At 49.3% G+C, this 23,849-nt stretch overlaps 1 protein-coding gene across 8 annotated transcripts in view; it reads right to left on the reverse strand.

Annotated features, from left to right (window-relative positions):
* The window catches only part of LOC146811006 (uncharacterized), a 1,023,327-nt gene that overhangs the window by 74,681 nt on the left and 924,797 nt on the right, over positions 1-23,849 (reverse strand). For all 8 annotated transcript variants that reach the window (XR_014965769.1, XR_014965768.1, XM_085614480.1 and 5 more), the window contains 2 exons: positions 10,799-10,861; positions 570-596 (listed from right to left, as the gene is read on the reverse strand). Coding sequence is in view for 6 of the 8 variants with exons in the window: in XM_085614480.1 (XP_085470606.1) it covers positions 570-596; positions 10,799-10,861 (90 nt within the window). In the remaining 2 variants the exon portion in view is untranslated. The remainder of the gene's footprint in view (positions 1-569; positions 597-10,798; positions 10,862-23,849) is intronic.

Raw genomic sequence — 23,849 nt, forward strand, 5'->3', positions numbered from 1 at the left:
GAAGGGTTGTTGATAAAGTTCAGAGAGTGTAAGCATTAGATATCAGTGTCTCCTCGCAAAGCGGTCAGAGACTGAGCGCTGTAGCTAAGATTGATTTGGGAATTGCCAGGGGTGGTGGCCCCTGGTCCCGGCTGGGCACGGACGGGCTTGTCTTTGGCACGCCTTCCGCGTCAAATGTTCCCAGACTACCACATGACAACGAGACATCTCCTATCCACGTCTCCACACCGCCTCCCCAGAGCACCTTCTGCTTGCTGAAGCATGGCTTTAGTACACTAATGAAGAACAAACTCTTCAAGAATGCCTACTACTGGGCATCTGCATGAAAAGGGGCTTTGACGAGACTCTAACACCCTTTAACCATATGAGCCATCTTTGTATCTGTGACCCAAGTACTCTTTACTAACCAGAAGGAGACATGCAGTGTGGTACAGCATTTTCCAATTAAATAAACAGATAAATTAATCATCATATAACGAGTAATGCAAAACCATTGTTTTGTCAATGAAACTGTTGACTGTACTCAAGTAAAAGCTTTACAATAATCATTTGATAAGACTTACTCTTACCTGTCCTACCTCCTGGTGTTCAAAACCCTGAGGAAACAGATTTGATTAATGAACAAAATTAGACAAATGTAAACAAACAAAGAACATCAAATGCAAACAGAAAATGGGAGCATTCTTAGTAGCTCAACCATTCTACTTCACATGGATACAAAGATTACATGAGAATTTCAAAGGGCTCATTGCACAAGAGTGAATGTGTTGTACAATCACTCATGGAAAAACACACAGCCTAAGACTCAAATGAAAGTGCTGAATGCCTTTCACTCATGCACCTTTCAGTTCATCCCTTGCCTATCTCCCTGTTTATTATACAACCCTATGGCAAGGTGGGGAGAAAAAGAAGAACCTCCACTGAAATATGCTGAAGGAAATGTTTGTCTCATGAAAAAACACACACAGTGCTCACCGAGCAGGTCATTACCAAGGTATTTCTCCTCCACAGAAAACTTACTGATAGAAGGTGCAGTTTTACAGTTTTCAATAAAAGCATCCACTTTACAATTTGAGATATCAGGACACTGTGTAGCGTTTATATTTTTGTGGCAATATAGTTTTAAGTCTCAGATTTTTCATAAATTCAAAATCTGCACACACCAAAAATAACTGGGCCAGAAGAAGTTACACCTTTTGATGACTTAAAAGCCTGTCTGTCAAACAAGAGTACAAAAAAAAGCAGTTAAATCAGATCATCCTCCTCAGATCTCTTTACCATTCCGTGGGGACGATGAGTATGTTTGGCATCATAACAGAACAGTGATGACCCACACGCCCCCTTCTCCCACAACTCTCCAGACAAAGAGTCAATAAGCCAAGTCTAATGATCTTGGTGCCGTGTTGTGATTGTGGCTTGTGTGTGTGTAGAGCTGGGCCAGACACAAGCAAGTCATTGACTTAAGTCAGCTAAATAACCGCTGGATCGTAATAGCTATCAGAGGTGCACAGTGGTGATAAGAAACACACATACATAAGTGCTTGAAAGAGAAGATACTCCTGGAGTTCCACAACAGCACCTCAAGCTTGCATAATTAAGAATAATCGATGTACAAACCTAGAAACAGACACGTCCTAGACCAGTCGGCATGAGACTCACTGCTCCGATGGGTGATGCCTCACTTGGGTTCTCCATGGTACTGTACTAAGATAGACTACAGAGTACGTTACAAGGAACTTACTGCCTGGCCATATATTCGGCCAAAGAGTCATGCCGGAGGAGTTGTGGGAAGAGGGTGGAGGGAGGGGGGAGGGAGTTATTGCGGAGTATAGCTGATAGCTTCAAGATGAGTTACAGTGATCATGAACTGGACCTGTTGAGTGAGAGCCCATTTACTCTTATGTCCGCAATCTGGCCTCGCATGAAGGCTTGCTGATGGACCTACTGGGGACTATATCGCTGGGTTTTGGGAGGAGTGATTAATCAGTAAATATGACAATGGGTGCCAGTGGGTATGATGGTCCTAGGTATGAGGCTCAGATGGGTGTTTTCAGGCTGTATTGATTGCTGACTGTAATGTGTTTCGCATGCTATTAAATGTTAATAAACATATTCAAACAAAAAAAATGAGACTCACTGCTCCGAGGAGTGGAAGTCAGAGCCAAAAAACTGCTGAATAAGGTTTACAAAAAGCAATTATACAGTGAGAAAGGGAGAAAACGTGTGGGGAAGAAGACTGAAAAAAGAGTGCTAAAATTAAGCACAGTCAAATTATCCCAATACATTTAAAAATTGCACCTACGGTTATAAACCGGCAATATGGGCTTGACTTAAGTGCAAATTGTTTTATCATTGATTAAAACATAACATTTCTAGGGCCAGATGTAGGTAGTGAATTAGCGATCGCAAATGCCAAAATTTGCAGAATTTCCTCGTTTGCGATAGCTAAAACCCCATGTGAAATGTAGATGCAGAAACACCGAATCGCAAAATAAAGAATCGCTGAAACCAATGGAAGAAACTTAGCGATTCCTTATTTAGCGATTATGCCACACGACTCACTATTTAGCGAATCGCTAAATAAGGAATCGCTAAATAAATTCACAGAACAATGTACATAAAATCGCTAATACAGATTCCATTAAAAATCGCTAAATAAGAGTTGCAAGTTACCACTAACTCAAAGCAGGTGGTAACCAGGTGCACAGCATATAAACAGCCCCAGAATGCATCTGCGTGAACACAATGGCAGCCCTCTATGTCATTGCAAGGCGGATACGGATACAAGCTGCAGCTCAAAGGATCTGGAGACGACAGGAACGCGTATACAGACTGCGCATCTCACTAGTCCAACTCACAGAGGCAGAAATCCATGAGAGGTACAGGCTTCACCCAAACATCATCCTGAACCTGATACATGACCAGCACCCACTCTTGGAGCACCATACACCAAGGGCACACGCAATACCTCCACATGTACAGGTCCTCTGTTGCCTGCACCTACTAGCATCCGCCAGTTACCAGGGGGTAGTAGCTGTGGCTGGTGGTGTCTCACAGAGTTGCTTGTCGCGCTTTTTTAACAAATTCCTTGATGCCATGATGCAAAGGATTCACCACTATATCTGGTTCCCCAGCACACAGGCGGAACTGCACAAGACAAAGATGGACTTTTATCAGAAGGCCCAGTTCCCACATGTAATAGGGTGCATTGACGGGACACATATACCAATCTACCCCCCTCTGCTACTGAGTACATCTACCGTAACCGCAAATCAACACATTCAATCAACGAGCAGGTTGTCAGGCGCGGCGGGCTTAGGCGCCTGCCACATCACACGAAAGACTCCGAACTACGATTCCCATGATGCTCAGCTGGGAGCATGGGTATTTCTGTGGAGAATAGCACGCAACCGGCTTGCGGAATTACTTCTGGTTTCCGTGTCAGCACCCGACTCGGCTGCTACGGACGCGCTGGGTTTCCTTGTTGGATGATTGTCTCCGAGTTTTCACCCAGGTATCGTAGCAGATTCTTACTCCACATGTGAGCAGAGCTCTGCTCGCGCACACTGCCTGAAGACAGGGGTCTCTGATTCCAAGTCCGCCACGATTCTCCTCGAGGGATTTCAAAAGAGGTCATCGGGAGGCGGGTCCTTTCAGTTGTTTCTCTCCGGTGGAGTTCCCTGCTAACTGCTGTGGGTCACAACTCTGCAATTCCCTTCTTGGTGACGTAACCTGAAGGGAAGGCTCTGAATTATTGTTAGTTTCATTGACTTACCGCAGTTTCTTGCTTTCCTGTGGATTAGCGTTCAAGTGAACGCGAAGAGTGCTTTTTTGATCTGGAGTTAAGGTCAAGTGTCTGGGACATTATCCTTTCATTTACTTTCCTTACAACTAAACCTCTATAGGACCTTGTGGTACATTGGCCTCCATTTCCTGAATGTGGTATGTTGAATGGAGTAATACCCTTCCTAGTTGCCTGGTGAGGTGTGGGGTATGAACGTACAAGATATAATACCTTTGTGGTTTCTTTTTACCTTGGCAGAAACATTCAGGAAGGTTGGTGGTTCAAATGGATGTTGTCCATAGGGAATGCTGTTGCACTTTTAAAGGTATATATTGTTTCATTACCCAGCGAGATTATTGAGCGTAGCCAGTTGAACTTGTATGCCTATTAAGAATGTGTTCTTTTCTTCCACAGCTTCCAAATCCCTGCTGTTCCCTTCCCTAATCCTTATCCCTCACTTGACCACTTAATTACTCTATGTATATGTTTCTAGTCATAGAGTTGGAGATGTCAGGAGGTGGACCATTTTAAGCATCATTTCCGGTTCTGAGATGTTCCAATTCGCTGGTTGCTGACACAGGTCGTATGTGATGCGTCCCACATCATTACTGACATTGTTGCAAAATTTCCTGGGAGCACGCATGATTCCTACACCTTCAGGAACAGTGGGATCTATACCTGTCTTGCTGGGGGTGAATTTGGAGAAGGATACCTGCTAGGTAAATCAATGTGACACACCCTGATGTATACCTTTGGTGTATCTATTGCTGACTGCGAATAATCTTTCTTCCTTTAACACCTAGGTGATAGCGCGTATGCGGTGCGAGCATTTATCCTGACTCCATACCTCAACCCATCTACCCCAAGTGAAAGGAGATTTAATGTTGCACATAAATCCACGCGGAATGTGGTGGAGCGTACATTCGGACTCCTGAAAAGCAGGTTCCGCTGTCTCCACAAAAGTGGAGGTGCACGGCAGTACCAGCCTCTGACCTGCTGCAAAATAATAGCAACATGTGCCATGCTGCATAACCTGGCTACAAAGAAAGGAACACCCGTGGAACTCATTGAATCAGAGGATGAGGGAGAGTATTGTCCACAGCCACAGCACAGCGCTGCAGGTGTCGCAGCAGCACCAGATGGGAGATACAGACGGGCTGAGATCACACACAACTATGTCTGAGTAGGTAATGAGACAAAGCGAGTAACTGCAATAGCGTAACAGTGTTTTATTGACCTTAAGTCAGGCAATAGGACAGCACGCCGCCACACCATGATGGCCTCGCAGTGCCTCAACAACCCAAGCATGGCATAGATACTCCCCATGCAATATTCCAAATCCCATCATTATGTCAAATGGGTTACATCACCCATCTCCCAATATCAAGGGATGCCTGGATTTTATTTTCTGCGCCCACGTGCAGCACTGCTGCGTTCACTAGGCACACTGTCCTCCCTAGAGGTCTGTCCTGTGGCTGGTCCATGCCTTCCACTGCGCCTCCTGGATTCCTGTAATGGGGGAGTGATACTGCTGAGGCTTGCTGCCTCCTCACTTTCACCTCATCCCCCGATCCTGTGGCAGTGATTTGCGTGGTCTGTAGCACCTCCAAGGCACTGGTGACTGTGACCAATCCCCTTGTGACGTCACGGCTGCACTTGGCCATCTCTAACTGCATGGCTCCCGAGCGCCTGCTATGGACATGGGTTGCATTGCATAGCCGGTTCACTGCCTTCGTGTACCCATCCATTCTCTGTCTGTCCCTGTGCCTTGCCCCACGTTCGTTTTCCATCTTGCTGCATAACAGCCTCTGACATGTACCGCATGTCCTCAGCCACGTTGTTGTTGAGGCAGTATATGGCCTCCTTCATGTCACGCATGTGTTTGTTGTTGGCCACCATCTGGCGCTGCTTGCCCTCATTGTTTTGCCTTGCAGACGCTGCACCTTTAGCATCTTCCCCTCCAGACCTGCAAAGACACTGGACTCCTCTTCCTGTGCATCAGGACTGTGTGCCCTTGGTCGGCGTCTCCAGGCACCTGTGTTGCCAAGCTCCATGGGGGACTGTGTTCCTGCTGTGTGTCCATCCTCTTCCTGCAGGGTCTGTTGGGCTCCCATGCTCTCCTCCTCTGAGCCCTCCATCACCTGGAGGCTACCCACTGTATACCTCCTGGCTCTCGGTGGTGCTGATGGTGGTGATGATAGTGGTGCTGGTGATTGTGGTGTGACCTCAGCAGGTGACAGGACATCCTCATCCAGTTGTTGGGCTCCCTGGGTGCCTCTTCTGTCTCCCCTTCTGCAGCCTGGCACGATGGCTCACCTGTGGATACAGACTGTGCATTCACTCACTTGTCTAGCAGCATTTGCCTTGCAATAAATTTAATGACTGCCAATCTAACTGTCTGTCCCCCGCTTGCTTATTTACTGATGTGTGTGACATGCATTTGGGTTCAGTGGACTGACTGCTATGCTATTAGTTGATTGGGACTACATCTCCCATGATGCATTGCTGATTATCGGCAAAGCATGGACTGGAGTGGGATACTTGCCGGGTAATTGGGGATTGGGGTTAGGGAGGGGAGTACAGCATGCTGTGCATGCATCTTACCTTGTCTGTTGGCTCCTGTGGCTGAGATGTCCACGTCTCCAATGCCACTCATGCTCTGGAGGGTGGACTCCACAATTTGTTGCAAGGGAGTCGGTGCAGGCGCAGTTGATGTCCCCCCAACTGTCTTTCTGGCTTGTTTGAGCCTGTCTGCCACCCTCTCCTTGGCACAATTGCGAAGGTCGTACCAGCGCTTCTTAAGGTCCTCTATTGAGCGCCGGGTGACGCCGATGGAATTTATTTTCTGCTGGATCACAAGCCATATTTTTCTTTTTTGCGATTCGGGAACGTGCAGTGATTTTTTTTCTAAGCAGCTGGTCGTGATCCTTCACCACCTCCTCAATTAGTACCTCCAACTCCCTCTCACTGAACATGTGTTGTTTTCTCTTCCTCTCTCCGGCATCCTTTCCCTTCTCCTGTGTGTCCATGGTATTTTTGGTGTGCCTGCAAGGTGGTTGTTGTGCAGCTCCTGGGGTTTTGCTTGTGCTCCCTGCCTCTCCCACAGCTTCAGGATCAGTGTAACTGCATGGGTGTGGCCACTTCCTGGTTGTGAGGTCATCAGGAAACACAGGATTGGTGGATTCACAGATTTGCGCTTTTTTGAAATACCGAATTCGCTAAATAACGATTCGATAATGTGTATTCGCTAATGCCGATTCGGTAATAAGGATTCAGTAATTATTTTAGCGGATATTACCGAATCGCTATCTTTTAGCGATTTTTTTAGTAGCTACATCGGGAATTGCGGGTTCTTAATAGAGATTCGGTAAAAATCGCTATTAAGAACTCGCAATTTGGGTTTTACCTACATATGGCCCTTAGAATCCTATCGTCATACATATAGACAAACTCATCTTTGCATCACTGTATTTGAGGTGTACTGTTTCATAAGTTACACAATAATTTGCAGTAAAACACAATCTAAATAAATACTATTGGAATGCAGTGATTAGCTGTTTAAGGGGCACTGACACATCATCCTAATGGTACACCCTTACCCGAATGAGAGCTGAGGAAGAAAACAACAGCATGGATGAAAAGTTAATGAATCACCTAAAACATGTGAGATTGCCCAGGTAATCTGATAAGAGGACTTGACAGGAGACCAAAACAGTAAAAAAGAAAAATTGTGTAAAAAGCAGCAATGCAATAAAAGGTGGGCATCCACCTAAACGTCAGCAGCACAAAATATTAATTCATGGTGGAATGCTCGTACAGTAAAATCACATCAGTGACTTAATGTTTTCAACTACACAAAATGGAAACAAAAATAAAATGAATATGCCACAGAGAGGAAATGTTCAGAGGAATTAAAAGAAAGCTAAACTTGGAGACATCAATTTGCATTGGTTCAAAAGCAAACAGCCCACTGCGCTGGAACCTCAGAAACAGTGGTCATGCTAGCCACAAAAGAACCAAGGGCAGTCACTAGGCACTGAGAAGCATGGGTGTGAGATGAACAAATGCAGGGGGAAGGAAACTGTGCAGAGCAACATTACAGACAGAAGAGGGGGATACACAAACCTGATCATGCTGAGGACACCAGGCAGTGGATGAAAGCCTGGATGGAAACGAGGCACATTACAGAAGGGACAGTCGGAAAGGAGGAAAATGCAAAACTGGAACCTGTGCTCGCTCCTTTAAACATGGTAAAACTGGATTAGACTAAATTATCACATTTAATTTACTTGTAATTCCCTGGTAAGATGGTTCTACATGTACCCAGGGCATGTAAATTAAATACCACTAGGGGCCTACAGCACTGATTGTGTCGCCCACTTAAGTATCTTCTTAAACATGTCTCAGGCTTCCCATTGCAGTCTGTGTGTCAGTTTTAAACTGCCATTTATGACCTGGCAAAATAAATCTTAGCCAGGCCTATACCTTCCTGTTTAACACATCTAAGCCACCCCTAGGGTCGGCCCCAAGTAGCCCATAGGGGATGGTGTGGTGTACTTAGAAAACTCGATTTGGGAAAAAGGGGGTGGTGATGGACAGAGTTTCTGAATGATGCAGAATAATCTTACCAAGTCAAGAGATCATGGTTTTAATCCATCACCGTTTTTTAGCTCACTGCACCATCCCAGCTCAGAACCCGGCTACATGCAAATTAGTCTGTACCTGTCCCAGTGCATGATGGGAACAGGGCAAACCAAACTACCAAGCCAATTCTTATACTGGGAAGGAAACAAGCTTCCGGGGACCGGTTTCTGGCATCACAGCCTTCGTCGGCCCGGCTTGCCTGAATCCTGATGGTGCAATGAGCAAGGGACTCACGTCTGAGCATACCCTCCCACACTGAGTGTGGATAAAATCGATTTGGGAAAAAGGGGGTGGTGATGGACAGAGTTTCTGAAAGATGCAGAATACTCTTAGCAAGTCAATCAATCAATCAATAGTTCTTTATTCGGATGTTAAAAACACCATAAAAGCACATGTACACCATACAAATCCCATTCATTTCCATATTAAAAAAACAATTAAATCAATCAGAAAGAACATTTGATGAAGATAATGCAAGATAAAACAATCGTGTCACCTGACAGGTACACAACTTCTAGACGGACGCGATTTAGACTTGACCTTTGGTTAATCTTAGTCTCAAAGACACTTTGATAAAGTTCAGAATACAACACAGAGTCAATGGGTCAGCTGCCCTTTGTAAGAACAGTAATGCTGAGTGTGCCTGGGTCAGTTTAGCCCTTTTCAGGATATCAATTAAAAAACCTCGCCTGGGAGTAGAATAATAAGAACAAAATAGTACAAAATGAAGGGTGTCCTGCGGAGACCGATTGTCGCAGCCGCAGGCACCCTTCTGCTCAATCGGTACTGAATACCCTTGTGGGTCCGCCAATAAATAAGGTAAAAGATTGAGCCTAAATATAGGAGCCACTCGCACAGTCCAAATTTTACTAGCCCAAAAGTGTAGCAGGTGCAGTCCTCATGACAGTGCAGCCTTTCTTCATGCAGGTTAAGGGCAGCAGGGCAGTTTTTCTTTTGTCCTTTCTTCAATTCTAATGTGATCTGAGGGGCAGGGTGCCATATTTATTTCAGGAAAAACCCAAAGGGGACCACGTTGTCACTAGCCAATGGGCTACTGCTTCCCCTTCTATCTAGTGATGTATTTCTTGTGATGTGTGGCATCTGGCTATTCCGGAGTGCCCCATTTTGCCCCTTTCAAGATGGTACGACCCATTCTGGGTCATCAGGAGTGGGGTAGCCCACCCTAGAGGTGTGGCTACCAGTGGGCTACAAACGAATGGGAAAGCCGGTTTGGTGACGATTTTCCCTCTCTGGGTCTGTCTCTTAATTGTCTACAGGAACAAAAGGCATCTTGCCCAGGGGTACTGCCACAGCAGGCTCTTCTTAAGTTGGCACCCCCTTTGAAGTTTGCCTTCAAAGCACCCTCAGTGGCCATCCTGGGAGAGGAGGTAAAACCTCACTCTGTGGCAACTGCCTTTGTTCCTGGGTCTGGAGTGCAGAGTAGCAACTTTCTAAAGTTGCTTAACTTTAATAGTGACATTAAATTCAACCAGGGCATCAGATTGGGTTTAATGAAATGATTAATTTGATAGTGCACACGGGGCCCTGTTAGGTAGTCACATTCAGAGGTTAGCCAGACTGGGGTGTCAGCCAGTAATCCTGTGTTAGTCAACTCAGAGATGTTGCTGCTAAGACATATGAAAAAATATATGTCTTACTTAATGATATATATGGCTCCCTTCCATTGGGGTCTCTAGAGGCCTTCCTTGGGGGAGACTTACATATATACCTAAGGGAAGGGGTGGCTTTGCCATTAGTTGTAGTGGCAAAATCGAACTAGCAGTGTAGGGACAGTTTCTCATTGTAGAAAAATGTCAGCTTATCTTGCAGAAATATTTTCACTTAAAAGTGGTAAATTATACTCTAAGGAGTTTAAACTCCCTTCTTCATTTTGTAGCCTTGAATATCAGGTAGGAAGATACTTGAAAGGAAAACAAATTCTGTTTTATTGGGGTGATCTTAATGAACTTTAGAAGAATTCACTCTTTCACCTGAAAATCTGCAAAGCTCACTGTTGTCACGCCCTCTTAAGAACGTCCAAATGTTCCTCTCCGAAATCTCCCTGGATTTTCCTTTCAAAGGATTGTGCCAGAAAATATTCCACAAGAATGTCCTCCATCCTGACTAATTCCATAAATATTGCCTCCAAAACTGGTCCATTGTCATAGCCTAGTCACATCTATTTTGTAGGCCTGACTAGGTAACTGCAATAAATTGTTCAAATTGTTCAAGATTTCCCAAAGTTACATGGTACAGCAACCCTCTTGCCTTACAGAAAAGTAGTTAAACTATGTTAGTTACATGCGCCAGTTGCTTGGCTTTCGTGTGCACGGGGAGGATGTGTCTTGTGGTCATTTAGCAGAAACTTACCTGAAAGGGATCTGGGAGAATTTTGATTTCTTTGACCTCCGTTTCATATTTGGTATTCTCTTCCTTGATATCGATCATGTAGAAAAATAAAGAATAAGCCAGGTTAGTGAACATAAATCTTGGATTTAGAGAAAATACATACATTGCAGAGGGAATAACAGAATCCTTGTTCCTACAGCTACTTAAGTAAATAACACATCAGGTCAGTACCCTTGACCGCTATGATCATGTGAGGAGGTCTAAAACTTTCAGCCAAACCTATTGTGCTAGAAGCACACATTACTGTCAGATCCCCCTCAGAATCAGGTAAAATGTAATTTTCGTTCAGTTGTCTCAGAGTACTTTCTCTGGGATCCTTATGAAATGAAAATTACAATGACGAGATCCATGATCCAAATCTAGCTGTTTCACTGTGATTTCAGTCAGTTCTTTTTTCAATTGTTCATTTCAAGGTTTCACCTGCAAAGCACTTGCGTGCTTGTGAAACCTACTGCATTCAATATAAATCTAGCTTTTGATTGGTTCCTGTGCTTGCCACTTACTTTTCCTGTTTCTATTGGGTATAGCATACTATTTCTTGTTGTTCCTTTTGTGTTTGCTCTTATCATTGTCCCGAGGCCCAAGTACTGTGTTCATCCGCTTTAGTTTCGGAACTTCTTGTCTTAATTTGCTACTTTACACCTAGCACAGACCCCAGAGAAGGTATCGGAGCGCTACACAGGCACTAAGAGATTAAGGTGCCGATTCCGATCGGGTAAAAAAAATTACCGTACGACTCGTATCCATATATTTTTACGTACGAATCGTACAAGTCCCGTACAACCGGTGAAGTATGATTCGTACGTGAAAAATACATACGAATCGCTTCGGGAAAAGGTATACGAGAGGGAGGCGGACAGTTTTACGTACAAATCGTAAAACTGAAGTCCGAGCGCGCAAGTACGATCCGTACCGCCCTTCCGAATACACAAGCGCATGGAAAACGCCCCGTACGGAGCGAACGCAGTAGCACTCGTATCCGGGTAACCTTGTGCCCAGGATACGAGTCGTACAGCCCCACCCTCCCCCCGCATATGTCAGCACCGTACCCCCGTATGTCAGCACCGTACCCCCCCATGTCCGCACTGTACCCCAGACCCGTACGTGTACGCGCTGTACCCCACCACCGTAGCCCAGCCCCATACTTGTACGCACCCTACCCCAACACCGTACCCCAGCCCCGTACTTGGATGCACCGTACCCCAGCACCGTACCCCCGCCCCGTACTTGTAAGCACCGTACCCCAGCACCGTACCCCAGCCCTGTACTTGGACGCACCGTGCCCCAGCCCCGTACATGTACGCACCGTACCCCAACACTGTACCCCAGCCCCGTACATGTACGCACCGTACACCACCACCGTACCCCAGCCCCATACTTGGACGCACCGTACCCCAGCCCCGTACTTGTACACACCGTACCCCAGCACCGTACCCCAGCCCCGTACTTGTACGCACCGTACCCCAGCACCATATCCCAACACCGTACCCCCGCCCCGTACTTGTATGCACCGTACCCCAGCACAGTACCCCAGCCCCGTACTTGTACACACCGTACCCCAGCACCGTACCCCGCACCGTACTTGTACGCACCGTACCCCAGCACCGTACCCCAACACCGTACCCCAGCCTCATACTTGTACGCACCGTACCCCAGCACCGTACCCCAGCTCCGTACTTGTACGCACCGTACCCCAGCACCGTTCCCCAACACCGTGCCCCGTACTTGTACGCACCGTACCCCAGCACCATACCCCAACACCGTACCCCAGCCCTGTACTTGTACGCACCTTACCCCAGCGCCGTACCCCAACACCATACCCCCGCCCCGTACTTGTATGCACCGTACTCAAGCACCGTACCCTAACACCGTACCCCAGCCCCATACTTGTACGCACCGTACCCCAGCCCTGTACTTGGATGCACCGTACCCCAACACCGTACCCCCGCCCCGTACTTGTACGCACCGTACCCCAGCACCTTACCCCAACACCGTACCCCAGCCCCATACTTGTACGCACCGTACCCCAGCACCGTACCCCAGCTCCGTATTTGTACGCACCGTACCCCAGCACCGTTCCCCAACACCGTGCCCCGTACTTGTACGCACCGTACCCCAGCACCGTACCCCAACACCGTAGCCCAGCCCTGTACTTGTACGCACCTTACCCCAGCACCGTACCCCAACACCATACCCCCGCCCCGTACTTGTACGCACCGTACCCAAGCACCGTACCCCAACACCGTACCCCAGCCCCGTACTTGTACGCACCGTACCCCAGCCCCGTACTTGTATGCATCGTACCCCAACACCGTACCCCAGCCCTGTACTTGGACGCACTGTACCCCAACACCGTACCCCAGCATCGCGTATGTACGAACCGTACAACAACATTGCATATGTGAGCACTGTACAACAACATCGCGTATGTACGCACCTTACATACGCGAAAACGACTCGTACAGAACCAGGACACTGTAAAACAGCACAAGGAGGGTCAATTCGACTCGCACAACACCACAAAACACGTCTACAGTAGAAAATACATCTAAATGACTGACCTGGCACATCCAAACAGGCAAACAGAGGCCCAAACTCACAACCACCTCTTATAACACACCCACCAAAATTTCAAACCCAGGCACACCCACAAATGGACCAATAAAAAGGGCCCACACACACAAACCATGAGCCTTTGCAACAGACCCACTGCTGACAGACACCACACACAAACAACTGCACCCATACACCTTAACTTACACACCTTCACACAACCTCCTTCACACAGACCCCCTCTTCACATTCAGACCCACACCGTCACATTCACACCCACACACCCACAACCATCCACACCCACACCCCACACCATGCCCACAGACAAGAATCCAAAGTTCACAAGGGAGGAGCTGGACATCCTTGTCAACGAAGTCATCAGAGTCGAGCCACAGCTCGACTCTGACCAAAGCACAGACCAGGATAGCAGAAAAATCACGCATGTGGCAGAGGATCGTCGATAGGGTGAATGCTGTTGCGCCCATCAGAAGGACCAGGAATGAATGCCAAGCCAGGTGGTATGATCTGCGGAGGGCAGTCAAGCGGAAAATGAACGAGGACTACGCCCAGAGCAACATCACTGTAGGTGGGCTGCCCCGCAGACCGGTACATTACCATCCCTGGGAGGAGAAGGTGATGGCCCTGCTTCCGCCGGTGGGAGTACACAGAGTCAAAGGAGTGGCCGAGCCTGGTGAGTACACAAACAACTTACGTAACATGGGGGTAATGGCATCCACACCCCAACTACACCAAATGCCCCCAAGCCCTCACTGGACACAACCACACTCAAAAACAACGCTCATGCCACTAACATGTCCATTTATTTATTTATTTATTTATTTATGTAGTTTGTAGAGCGCACAGCTACCCCCGAGGGGGTGTCCATGCCCCATTCACAAAGCATGGCCATGCCATGTCCCAGGCAACACGAACCACAAACCCAAGACTGGATGTCCGTGATGCTGGGAGGGTGGGGCTCACAAAACACATTGTTCAACTCAGAAGCAGACACCATTGCCCTCAGCCCATATGGCCCAGGTACATACCCATGCACCATGCTCAATGCACAGGGGCTGGCTAAGTACTGACAAGGTAGCTGACACTTGGCTCTGCTGTAGGCAGCACAAGGCTCTCCTGTGACCACTGTAAACTCAAACACCAACACCACAAGCTCAGATATCTAGCACAGGAACTCACACTCACTGTCATGCCAGCATGCTCCATGAGGGGACAGACACATCACCTGGGAGACCCAATGCCAAATCACACTACACCCAACAGCAGGCCCTGTCACACACACCCCTTACACAAGCACACACCCCCGGGGCAGGCAATGGATTTACCCACTCTCACAATGGACATGTGACACAACAAGATCAATCCATAGCCAAATAAGCATCCAAGCCAAAAATCTACATGTCAAACACTCAGGAGAACATATCAATCTGTCCCCCGCAACATACCTATCCACAAGTGAACATTGAGAGGAATGCTAGGCACATCCAACTACCTGGAGGAACTGTGCCAACTTGAATATGTATGAAACATGGATGTCGCATGAAACAGCATTAAGATTGTCTCACTCTCACACACAGGGCAACGTCATGGATCTCCCCCCAACAATGGGGGGAAGAATCACAGTCCCAGGCTTGGCAGGAAGCTGATCCCACCGGCAGCGATGACTCTCAACACTCAGTGGATGACCCCAACCCACCTGGACCCCCTGTGCCCAAGCCCCTGCAGCACCTGCTTCAGGTACATCTGTGCCAACTATCACCCCCATTCCTGCCACATCCCAGGAGACACCCAGGAGCCCTGCCCGCACAGAACAACTGAGCCAGTCTGACCTGGAGGGACAAGGTTCTCCGGGCACCCAGGAGGAGGCAGACAACCCCGCAAATGCCATCCCTCAGGGGTCCCGTAGACCCGATGTGCCCACAACGGCAGGCCAGGCTCGTGTGGGCAGGGGTGGTGGGAGTGGAGGCAGGCGGAGGCGAGGACCTGACCAGCCAGCTGAAGGGACCGGTATGTCACACATACGCCACATCCTGGACACATACTGGCATGACACGAGGGCCATCAGCCAGGTACTGGAGACCCTCACAGAGATTAAGAACCAGCAGGCCGAGCAACACGCCAGTCAACAACAACACCAAGGACGGATGGAGGCAAGACTCGCTGAGCTCCTGGCGGTGCAAACGGACATAAGCCGTTCACTCAGTCGGATCGCCGACAACATGGGCAACCCTCCTTGTGCCCCCAGGCGAAGACCACCACCAGCCACAGGGAGGGAATAGGAGGAGGATTTGTCCGACGGAGCGTCACAAACATCGTCAAGGCCTGCATCTGAGGGTCCCCCATCTGAGGTGGGTCATCCACGGAAAAGACCGTGAGAGGCAGCGGACCATCCACATCTCCCAGGTCACCTGGCCTGGCACCTGGCCCCCATGCGCAACAGCAGCACCTCATCCAATGACATTCTCTGCCACATGGACTTGCTGGTCACAGTCTGACCAATGATGACAAACACTGTGGTCTGGACTATGATGACTTCAAATGCCAAGGATCCCATCTCCCCCTGTGAACTTTGGTTTCTATGCACACTGTATAGCAACTATTTGTCCACACTAAACACGCCCCCCACCAAGAATAAAACTAAATTTCTTTAATTAGATGTTGCAGTCATTTTGCATGAGTACACAACCTACGTGTGGGGAAAAGTCAAACTATGCCTGAGTGTTGAACTAACTCCAGCCATCCATACCCTGGGATCTGAGTCTGGTACAGGACACACATGGGTCACAATGTATCATCCAATACAGAAATGGAGCACAATACTCACCCGTGATGGCCTCAAGCTGCTGAGGGGGGGCTTGCAATACTGTGCGGACAGACCAATTTTGAAGAGTATGTTAGAAGGCGACCTCAGAGGGGCCCGGAGGGGGCCCTGACTGTCCTGAGACCCACCCTCGAGGTATCGTAGCCGGGCACTGGCGGGAGACTCCTCAGAGGAGAAATCTCGTATCTAGGATCGTACACTCGGCACCACACGACAAAGAGACACCACACCGAGAGTTCTTAAGACTAAATCTTTATCAGATCGGAGTTGTAGGATCTTTATGATCAGCAAGGCAAATATATACAAGTGGAGCGCGGACCCACAAAGTCTTGGAGGGGGGGGGGGTAGGAGGTAGCGGGACAGTCTTTGGGGATCTGGATCAGATGCAAGAGCGTACCCGGCGCACAGCTCACAATCCTCGAGCTGGGGGATACGCTGGTCGTCGTGGGGTCCGGCGGGACCAAGAGAATCTGTGGGAGCCGCGAGTCACTCAGCAGGGCTCAGGTACAAGTTCGGAGGTCTTACGATCTTCAGGGAGCCGCGAGTCACTCAGCAGGGCTCAAGCACAAGTTTGGAGGTCTTACGATCGTCAGGGAGCCGCGAGTCACTCAGCAGGGCTCAAGCACAAGTTCGGAGGTCTTACGATCTTCAGGGAGCCGCGAGTCACTCAGCAGGGCTCAGGTGTTTCCAAGGCGAATCTGCCGGACAGTCCCAGAGCACCCCTTGTTATAGGGCGACTCCTCTTTGATGTCCGGAGTCTGTCCAGGCAGGGGTCTTGTCACCTGGGGGTCGCTTGTTGGGGGTTTCCTGCCATTGTCCTTTGATCCTTTCAGGGCCGGGTCGGGAGGAGTCCCAGACACCCAGCAGGCGTGGAGCCAGCCCTCGGGGAGGCCGGCGGGTCGATCGAAACCCACCTTCCCAGGGAAGCGCAGAGGTGTGATGGAAACTGCTCCTCCCTTTCTCATCCCAAGGGGAGCGCGATGTCCTCCAGCCGGAGTGGCGCCTCTAGGCCGCGGTCGCGCTGGGGCCGGGCGGCCATCTTGGTGCATGAAGTGGGCACGCGGGCCCGGTGTGGCCGAAAGGAGGAAGGCCACGGACGGGGAAGTCCGGGTCGGGTGTGTGTGTTCTGGTGGGAAGGATCGGCTAGGCCGTGGGCTCGGGCTGGTGTGAGGTGCAGTGGTCAGGTCTGGCTATGTTACGAGGGCCGGGTCTAACGGAGTATCATTAAGGCGTAGAGGTCATGGCTCATGTGGATGTTCCCGGGGAGGGAGTACCAGGTATGTTTGGCCAGGTGGGAGAACTATGTCCTGCATGCTGGAGTACGGTGCATGTGAAGAATGGTGGCCAGGGCAAGGTTGGATGCACGGAGTTGGCCCAACGGGGTCTCGGATGACAGACGTCCAAGGTTGGTTTGGGGTCTGGGGTTGTGGACTGCCTCCTGAGTGTGGGTGAGGAGTTTGAAGGTCATCCTGCAGCAGACAGTGATCCATTGCAGCTATCTCAGGTGGACGGTGATGTGGCTGGGGCACGGGATGTTGAAGCTGAGGTGTGCAGATGCACCCTGGATGTGGACAAGTTTCCCAGGAGTTTGGATGTACTTGCTCCGTAGAGGGCGGGGCAATAGTTGACACGGCTGTTGTCGTGGACCTGGGGGATAGTCTGTCTTTCCTTGGAGTGGATCTATCTGTGGATCATGTGCATCATGCAGAGGGTGTTGCAGCATGAGGTACAGATGCTGGTGATTTGCATGGCAAATGTGAGCGACGAATCCATGATGCACACCATCTTGTGTGCGTGGCCACTGGGTGCTTGTGCAGGGCCCTGGCGGGTGGGGCACAAGGAGTTGACCCAGCTGTAAGGGGACAATCCTCAGATGATTACCTCAGTCCTGTACAAGTCCAGCCTCAGGTGGCTGATGTTCAGCCATTCATCAATGGACCTCATGCCTTCTTGAATGTTGGAACTGGCAATGGCTGCGTCTTTGGTGAGGGTGAGAAGCACATGGCTGTCAATGGCATACGAGCTGATGATGAGGTTGTGTGCGCATGTGATGGTGGAGAGGGGGGTCCTGGACACATTGAAGATTGACACGCTGAGAGATGATCCCTGGGCCATGTGCCAGATGACGCCACTATACTACATGCTGAAGGCTTGAGTCCCACTCCCATGGCCTTGCTGGTGTGCGGAGCCGGTGTGGAGTAGAAGGTACATGACCTGGTTGATGTGACAGGGCCTGGAAGGCGGGGCAGCGCTGTGTAGGCAGTTGGAGTTGCAAACTCAGCATGCAAAGGTGTCGTGTGTGCGCTTGGGGTATGCCTGAGAGCATACAGTTGATTTTCGGATGGACATTGCTTGGAGAACAAGTTACTTAACGATGTATCTGTGAGAAACATTAGTTAGTTAGATTCCTCACCTTAGAATATCCCTAGGCGTCAGGCTGGATCCGGAAAGATTTTTGTAGCAATACCCCTTGCGCGTCGCTAGGCGTCATCTGCGGCTCCGCGTCCGTCGTTGGCGTCGTGCGCCGGAATGACGTCGTCGGAGTACTTAGACGCCGCCCTCGCGCGCTGACGTCAGTTCTTGTACATAGCTTTCCACGCCACGGACGCTGAGCCATGCAAGAGACCGACACTGGTGCCAGAAAATCTAGGGCCCTGAAAAGGATAGCCTTAACCCTAGATATCAGTTCGCAGAACGGGGAGGATGGGTGGGTCGGTGAGGATTCTAACTAACTAATGTTTCTTACAGATACATCGTTACCGAAGGTAAGTAACTTGTTCATCTGAAAGAAACACGTTAGTTAGATTCCTCACCTTAGAATAGATACCCCAGCAAAACCAACCCCGGTGGTGGGTCTGCGAACCAAGATCACACCAGAAAGTCCTGGAGAACAGAACGGCCAAAGTGGCCATCCCTCCGGACTTGGCTGTCCAGGCAGTAATGTCTCGCAAACGTGTGTAGCGAAGCCCACGTCGCCGCCTGACAGATGTCTTGCAAGGGGACTCCCCGTCCCAGTGCAGTCGTGGCCGCCGTGGCCCGAGTAGAATGGGCCCGTAGCCCAACAGGAGGAACATTTTTCACCAAAGAATAGCAGGTCTTAATACACAACACGACCCACCGAGAGATGGTCCGCTTGTGTACAGCTTTACCCTTCTTAGCCCCAACGTACCCAACAAAAAGTTGGTCGTCCACCCGGAACTGTCTTGTGCGGTCCAAATAAAAGGATAGCGCACGTTTTGGGTCCAGACGGTGGAGCCTCTCTTCATCTTTTGAAGGATGCGGAGGCGGAAAGAAGGTGGGCAGCATGACGGATTGCCCGATGTGAAAGGGAATCACGACTTTAGGCAGGAAAGAAGGAGGACAACTTTGTCCGGATGAACTGAAAGGAAGGGAGGCTTGGATGACAAAGCCTGGAGCTCACCCACCCACCCGCCTAGCGGAGGTGATTGCTACCAAGAAAGCAGTTTTCAAAGTCAAAAGACGGATGGGACAGTTATGAAGGGGCTCAAAGGGAGCGCACATCAGAAAAGTGAGAACAAGGTTCAAGTCCCACTGAGGCATTACGAAAGGAACAGGAGGGTACATATGAGTAATGCCCTTGAGAAAGCGTGAAACAACAGGGGACTTTGAAGTACTGGGTATTTTAAGCTCAGCGGTGCAGGGGAACACACCCTATGACTTCTGGGTTCTCCCTGTTTCAGACCTACAGAAACACAGAGTCTTCTGGGTGAAGTCAAAGATCAGTTTATTGGCTGCAGACCAATTACAGGTATCCTAGAAGTACAACAGCGTGTATGTTCTCAGGAGACTGCTAAAAATCACAGAAACGAGCTTCATCTTACATACAGTTTTTCCTGCTTCAGGCATACATTCCTAGGTTTATGATACGGCAATATACAAGTGTACATTTCAAAGTGAAAGAGCAGAGTCATGATGACCATCCCACATTCCAGTTAAGCCAGCCCACAATTATTTACACAGCAAGGCTCAGATCCCACATCAGATATCGATAGGCCCCAATAAACTCGGGCAGCTCCTGTTGATAGAAACAAGTCATAAAGCAGGAACAGTCAGGTGTGAAAGAGATTAGCCGGAGGCTCGTGTAGGATGAAAGGGTTTATGGTGTGTCAAGCCCTGATGCTAATCACAGGTGGCCAGGGGACAGGGTGCTCGTGAGACCGGACTGACCTGGGGCAGCAGAGCCAGCTGCCCAGGTCACAGAGAAGTCAAAGGAAAGCACATGTACTGTGAGGCCCGTATTTGCTTCACTATAGCCTATGTGAGGGCAATGATAAGATGGCCACCGCTCCAAGATGGAACCCGCGTAGTAGTGTAAAATAACGTGTACACAGTGCATTCATAGCTAGAACGTTATACAAAGCACTTGTACATACCGCATTAACCATTTGCGGTTCGCTGATACCGGGATAGACAGGGGTAGGGCCCTGTCTACTACGCGGTCCCAAATATTAAAGTACGACAGACCCTCCTTTTGCCCTTACATAGGCAATCCCTATACTCGTCTCAATCCGAGTCTAGGTCATTGTTCACGAAGTCATGGAGATGTTGCTGTAGCATCATCCTATTACTTAGCTCGTCCCTCGTTACAGGTTTCCTTACACATAATGTAGCACAGAGGCCACATATCGCAGGAGCACACTATATGCACAAACAGAACAGGAAAAGAATCGCTAAGATCATTCCAATGACCATCAGAACTTTCCAACCCCAACAGATATCAGTTCCCAGAACCACCCCACCAGTGACCAATCTCCTTTAACCACGTGTATGGATTCAGATATTTTATGCAGTTTGGAGATGGCTTGATATACTGTTGGAGCGTTATCTGGTATGAAAATGCAACAACTGGATTGGATAACCTTACATACCCCACCACGGTCTGCAAGTATAACGTCTAGAACTATGCGGTTCTGTAAAGTCATGAGGCGATCCGCTTGGAGCTCAGCTGTCAAATTACCAGCCGTTACATTGACAGTGGATTCAACCACCCGAGTCAGTTGTCTCAAGTTCCTACTATTCACCATAGGTCCCCAAAACGGCAGAAAACCCAAAAAGAAGTCTCCTGCTTCCTGACCGGCAGTATCCTCCTTACTAATCACGCCTCTCACAACTCTGGTCTTGTGATAGTCAGAGGCAGCGGTAAATGTTGGCGGTAGCAAGTTTGCAATATAACATGTGCCCGAGAAATCAGGGGGCAACCATGTATATGCTCGATCTTTGCAGATAAAGTACGTACCCTTGGCAGCCAGAAATGCAGGGGAAAACTGTGACGGAAAAGTGTACGTTTCAGTACAGTCACTTCTCCCCAGTTGAGCTCTAGGATTCTGACCATAACCTTGCAAACAGAACCGACCTATGTGGGGTACGACCCAGATTGGGGATGAGATTTTTCGCTGTCTTTCACCCAGACTAATACTATACCCCGTTGCGTTCCACCCCACATAAGCTCTCAGCTCTTCTTTAGGAATGGATGAGTATGCATCGATATCTCTGCTCATATCGGCAACTCCTTTCATTAAGGCCTTATTATTGGTGATAGGTCTGATGGAACGCGGCTGTCGAGGGGAGTACGTATCTAGAGCATAGAGAAACATGGTCTGGAATGCCCATGACGATCCATTGTAACTATACGGCAGCACTAGATAGGGAATACCCTTATTGATGGTATGTGGCATTAACCCACACACCCAGCAATTGGTTGTATTCATGACTAGTTGGTGCTGGTGCAGGAGCTGAATAAACGAGTTATTTACAAATTCTGATCGTCTGGTTTGTTCGTGCTCAGGCAGAGGGTGAAAAGTGTGTGAGGAGGCAGTAGAAGGAGGTATGGGCTGTACAGTGGGGGCAATGGGCTCTTGAGAGGAGAAGAATACAAATCCTACAGTAAACACTACCATACTACACGAAACAAACAGGCATAATAATACAAAACGTTTGCGTGTCATAATTTTACACATTCTTTACACATTCTTGTCTTAAAGTTCATTTCCTCAGTGAGTCTCTCCATCTTACAAAACTCCATCCTCTACTCGGGCCGTGTAGGAGAGTAGGGTCTGCAATCCTATGATCACCCAGATTTTTTGCTTTTTGCTTCATTGGTTTACGACTTTCCCTGGCTGTGGGCCTGCCAATCAGACCCACAGCCTAGCTGTTCTCTCTCGAAATTAACACACATGTACATTAGGTGCATCCACTAATTGGAACTGGGCCGCCTTATCAGTCCCTGTATCAGCATACCATAGGTATCCAGGGCATCGGTGTAGCCAGGGCCTACCAGGGGCTGCAGCATGTATTATGCCACCCCTGGATGGCCGCCCAAATCTGACACAACTGGCTGCACGACAGCTGGGGCAAGGTGGTGTAATCACCCGTTGCTGTAGGTGTAGTATTCCTATACCTAACCCTAAAATGGACACATGGATTCCTATCAGTCACTCCTATGGCAGGCCTTATCAATCCTGAAGGCAGAGTGCGGGGAATCATGTGGGATGGTGCTCTGGCGCGAGCTGAGCCCGTCGACGGCTTGCGGAACCAAGTCCTAATAGCCGTTCCATGGTGACGCGTGCCAACTACCTTAAAATGCATTATAATCCTCGCGGTTACTTGCTAACTCTGGCATCGCATCACCCACACATGTCGAGTAAGGTGTCATACGCATTGGAATACGAACCCCTCGCCAATTCTGGCGACGGGGTTAGCATTCCCCCCTTTTAGAGGGGCACGACATGGAAGTAACCTTGAACCCCGGTTAAAGTTGACTCAAGCCTCAGCATCACAAAATGGATGCTGCCACCAGACACAAGTCTGACCTCCTGCTGCTGGGAGACCTTCCAGCGAGGGGAGCTTGGACAAAGGGATTCCTGTCGAGGGCGGTGTTAGCACCATCCCAGACAGGGTTTGTGTATCCCAGGTAGGCAGGGCTGAAAGGAAGGTGATTGCAAGTGGCACCCCGGTGCTCACTGTGCATAGCCCGGCTCAAACCAGTTTCGGGGGGCAACCCTGCCCCTGAGCTGAGGCGAAGCCGGACAAAGGATAGGGGTGTAACCACCCCCCTCCTGGCCCCACCCATAGGTAGGACCTAGTCACGGGCCAGCCCCTTTTCCTAGAATAAAGGTAGGAGCGAGTCCCCTTCCCAAATTGGATAATTCTGAATCTTGAACTACTTTCCACGAAAGGAACTCTTGACTATTTCTGAAGACTCTCCCTTGTGGCTAAGGAGTAGCCACCCTGCACCCGCAGGCACCACCTAAGCGCTTGCGGTTCGCTGCATGTCTCTCCCACGGATCAAGACTGCCCAGCTCGACGAGACCCGGGTTCCCTGCCATCTCTGACCTCTACCTACATCATCAGCTCAGCTGAGATTCGTAGGTGTGACGAGACCTGTGGGGCCGGCCATCTTCAGAACCTGCACGACGCTTATCTAGCACGCCCACCGAGGGACCCTCGAGTGAGTGCACCTAGGGTTTGAGAAGCCCTAACCCTGAGCGGCTCCAGCACCGAAGTCTGCCTCCCCAGCATCCACAAGATCTGCGTGGGGGCCCTTCTGCTCCTTGCTGCTCACCGCGTTGTCCGACCACTCGCCGACCGGCTGGTGGCCCT

Source organism: Triturus cristatus, chromosome 7 (genome assembly GCF_964204655.1).
Source record: "Triturus cristatus chromosome 7, aTriCri1.1, whole genome shotgun sequence".
In the NCBI taxonomy this organism is placed as follows: domain Eukaryota; kingdom Metazoa; phylum Chordata; class Amphibia; order Caudata; family Salamandridae; genus Triturus; species Triturus cristatus.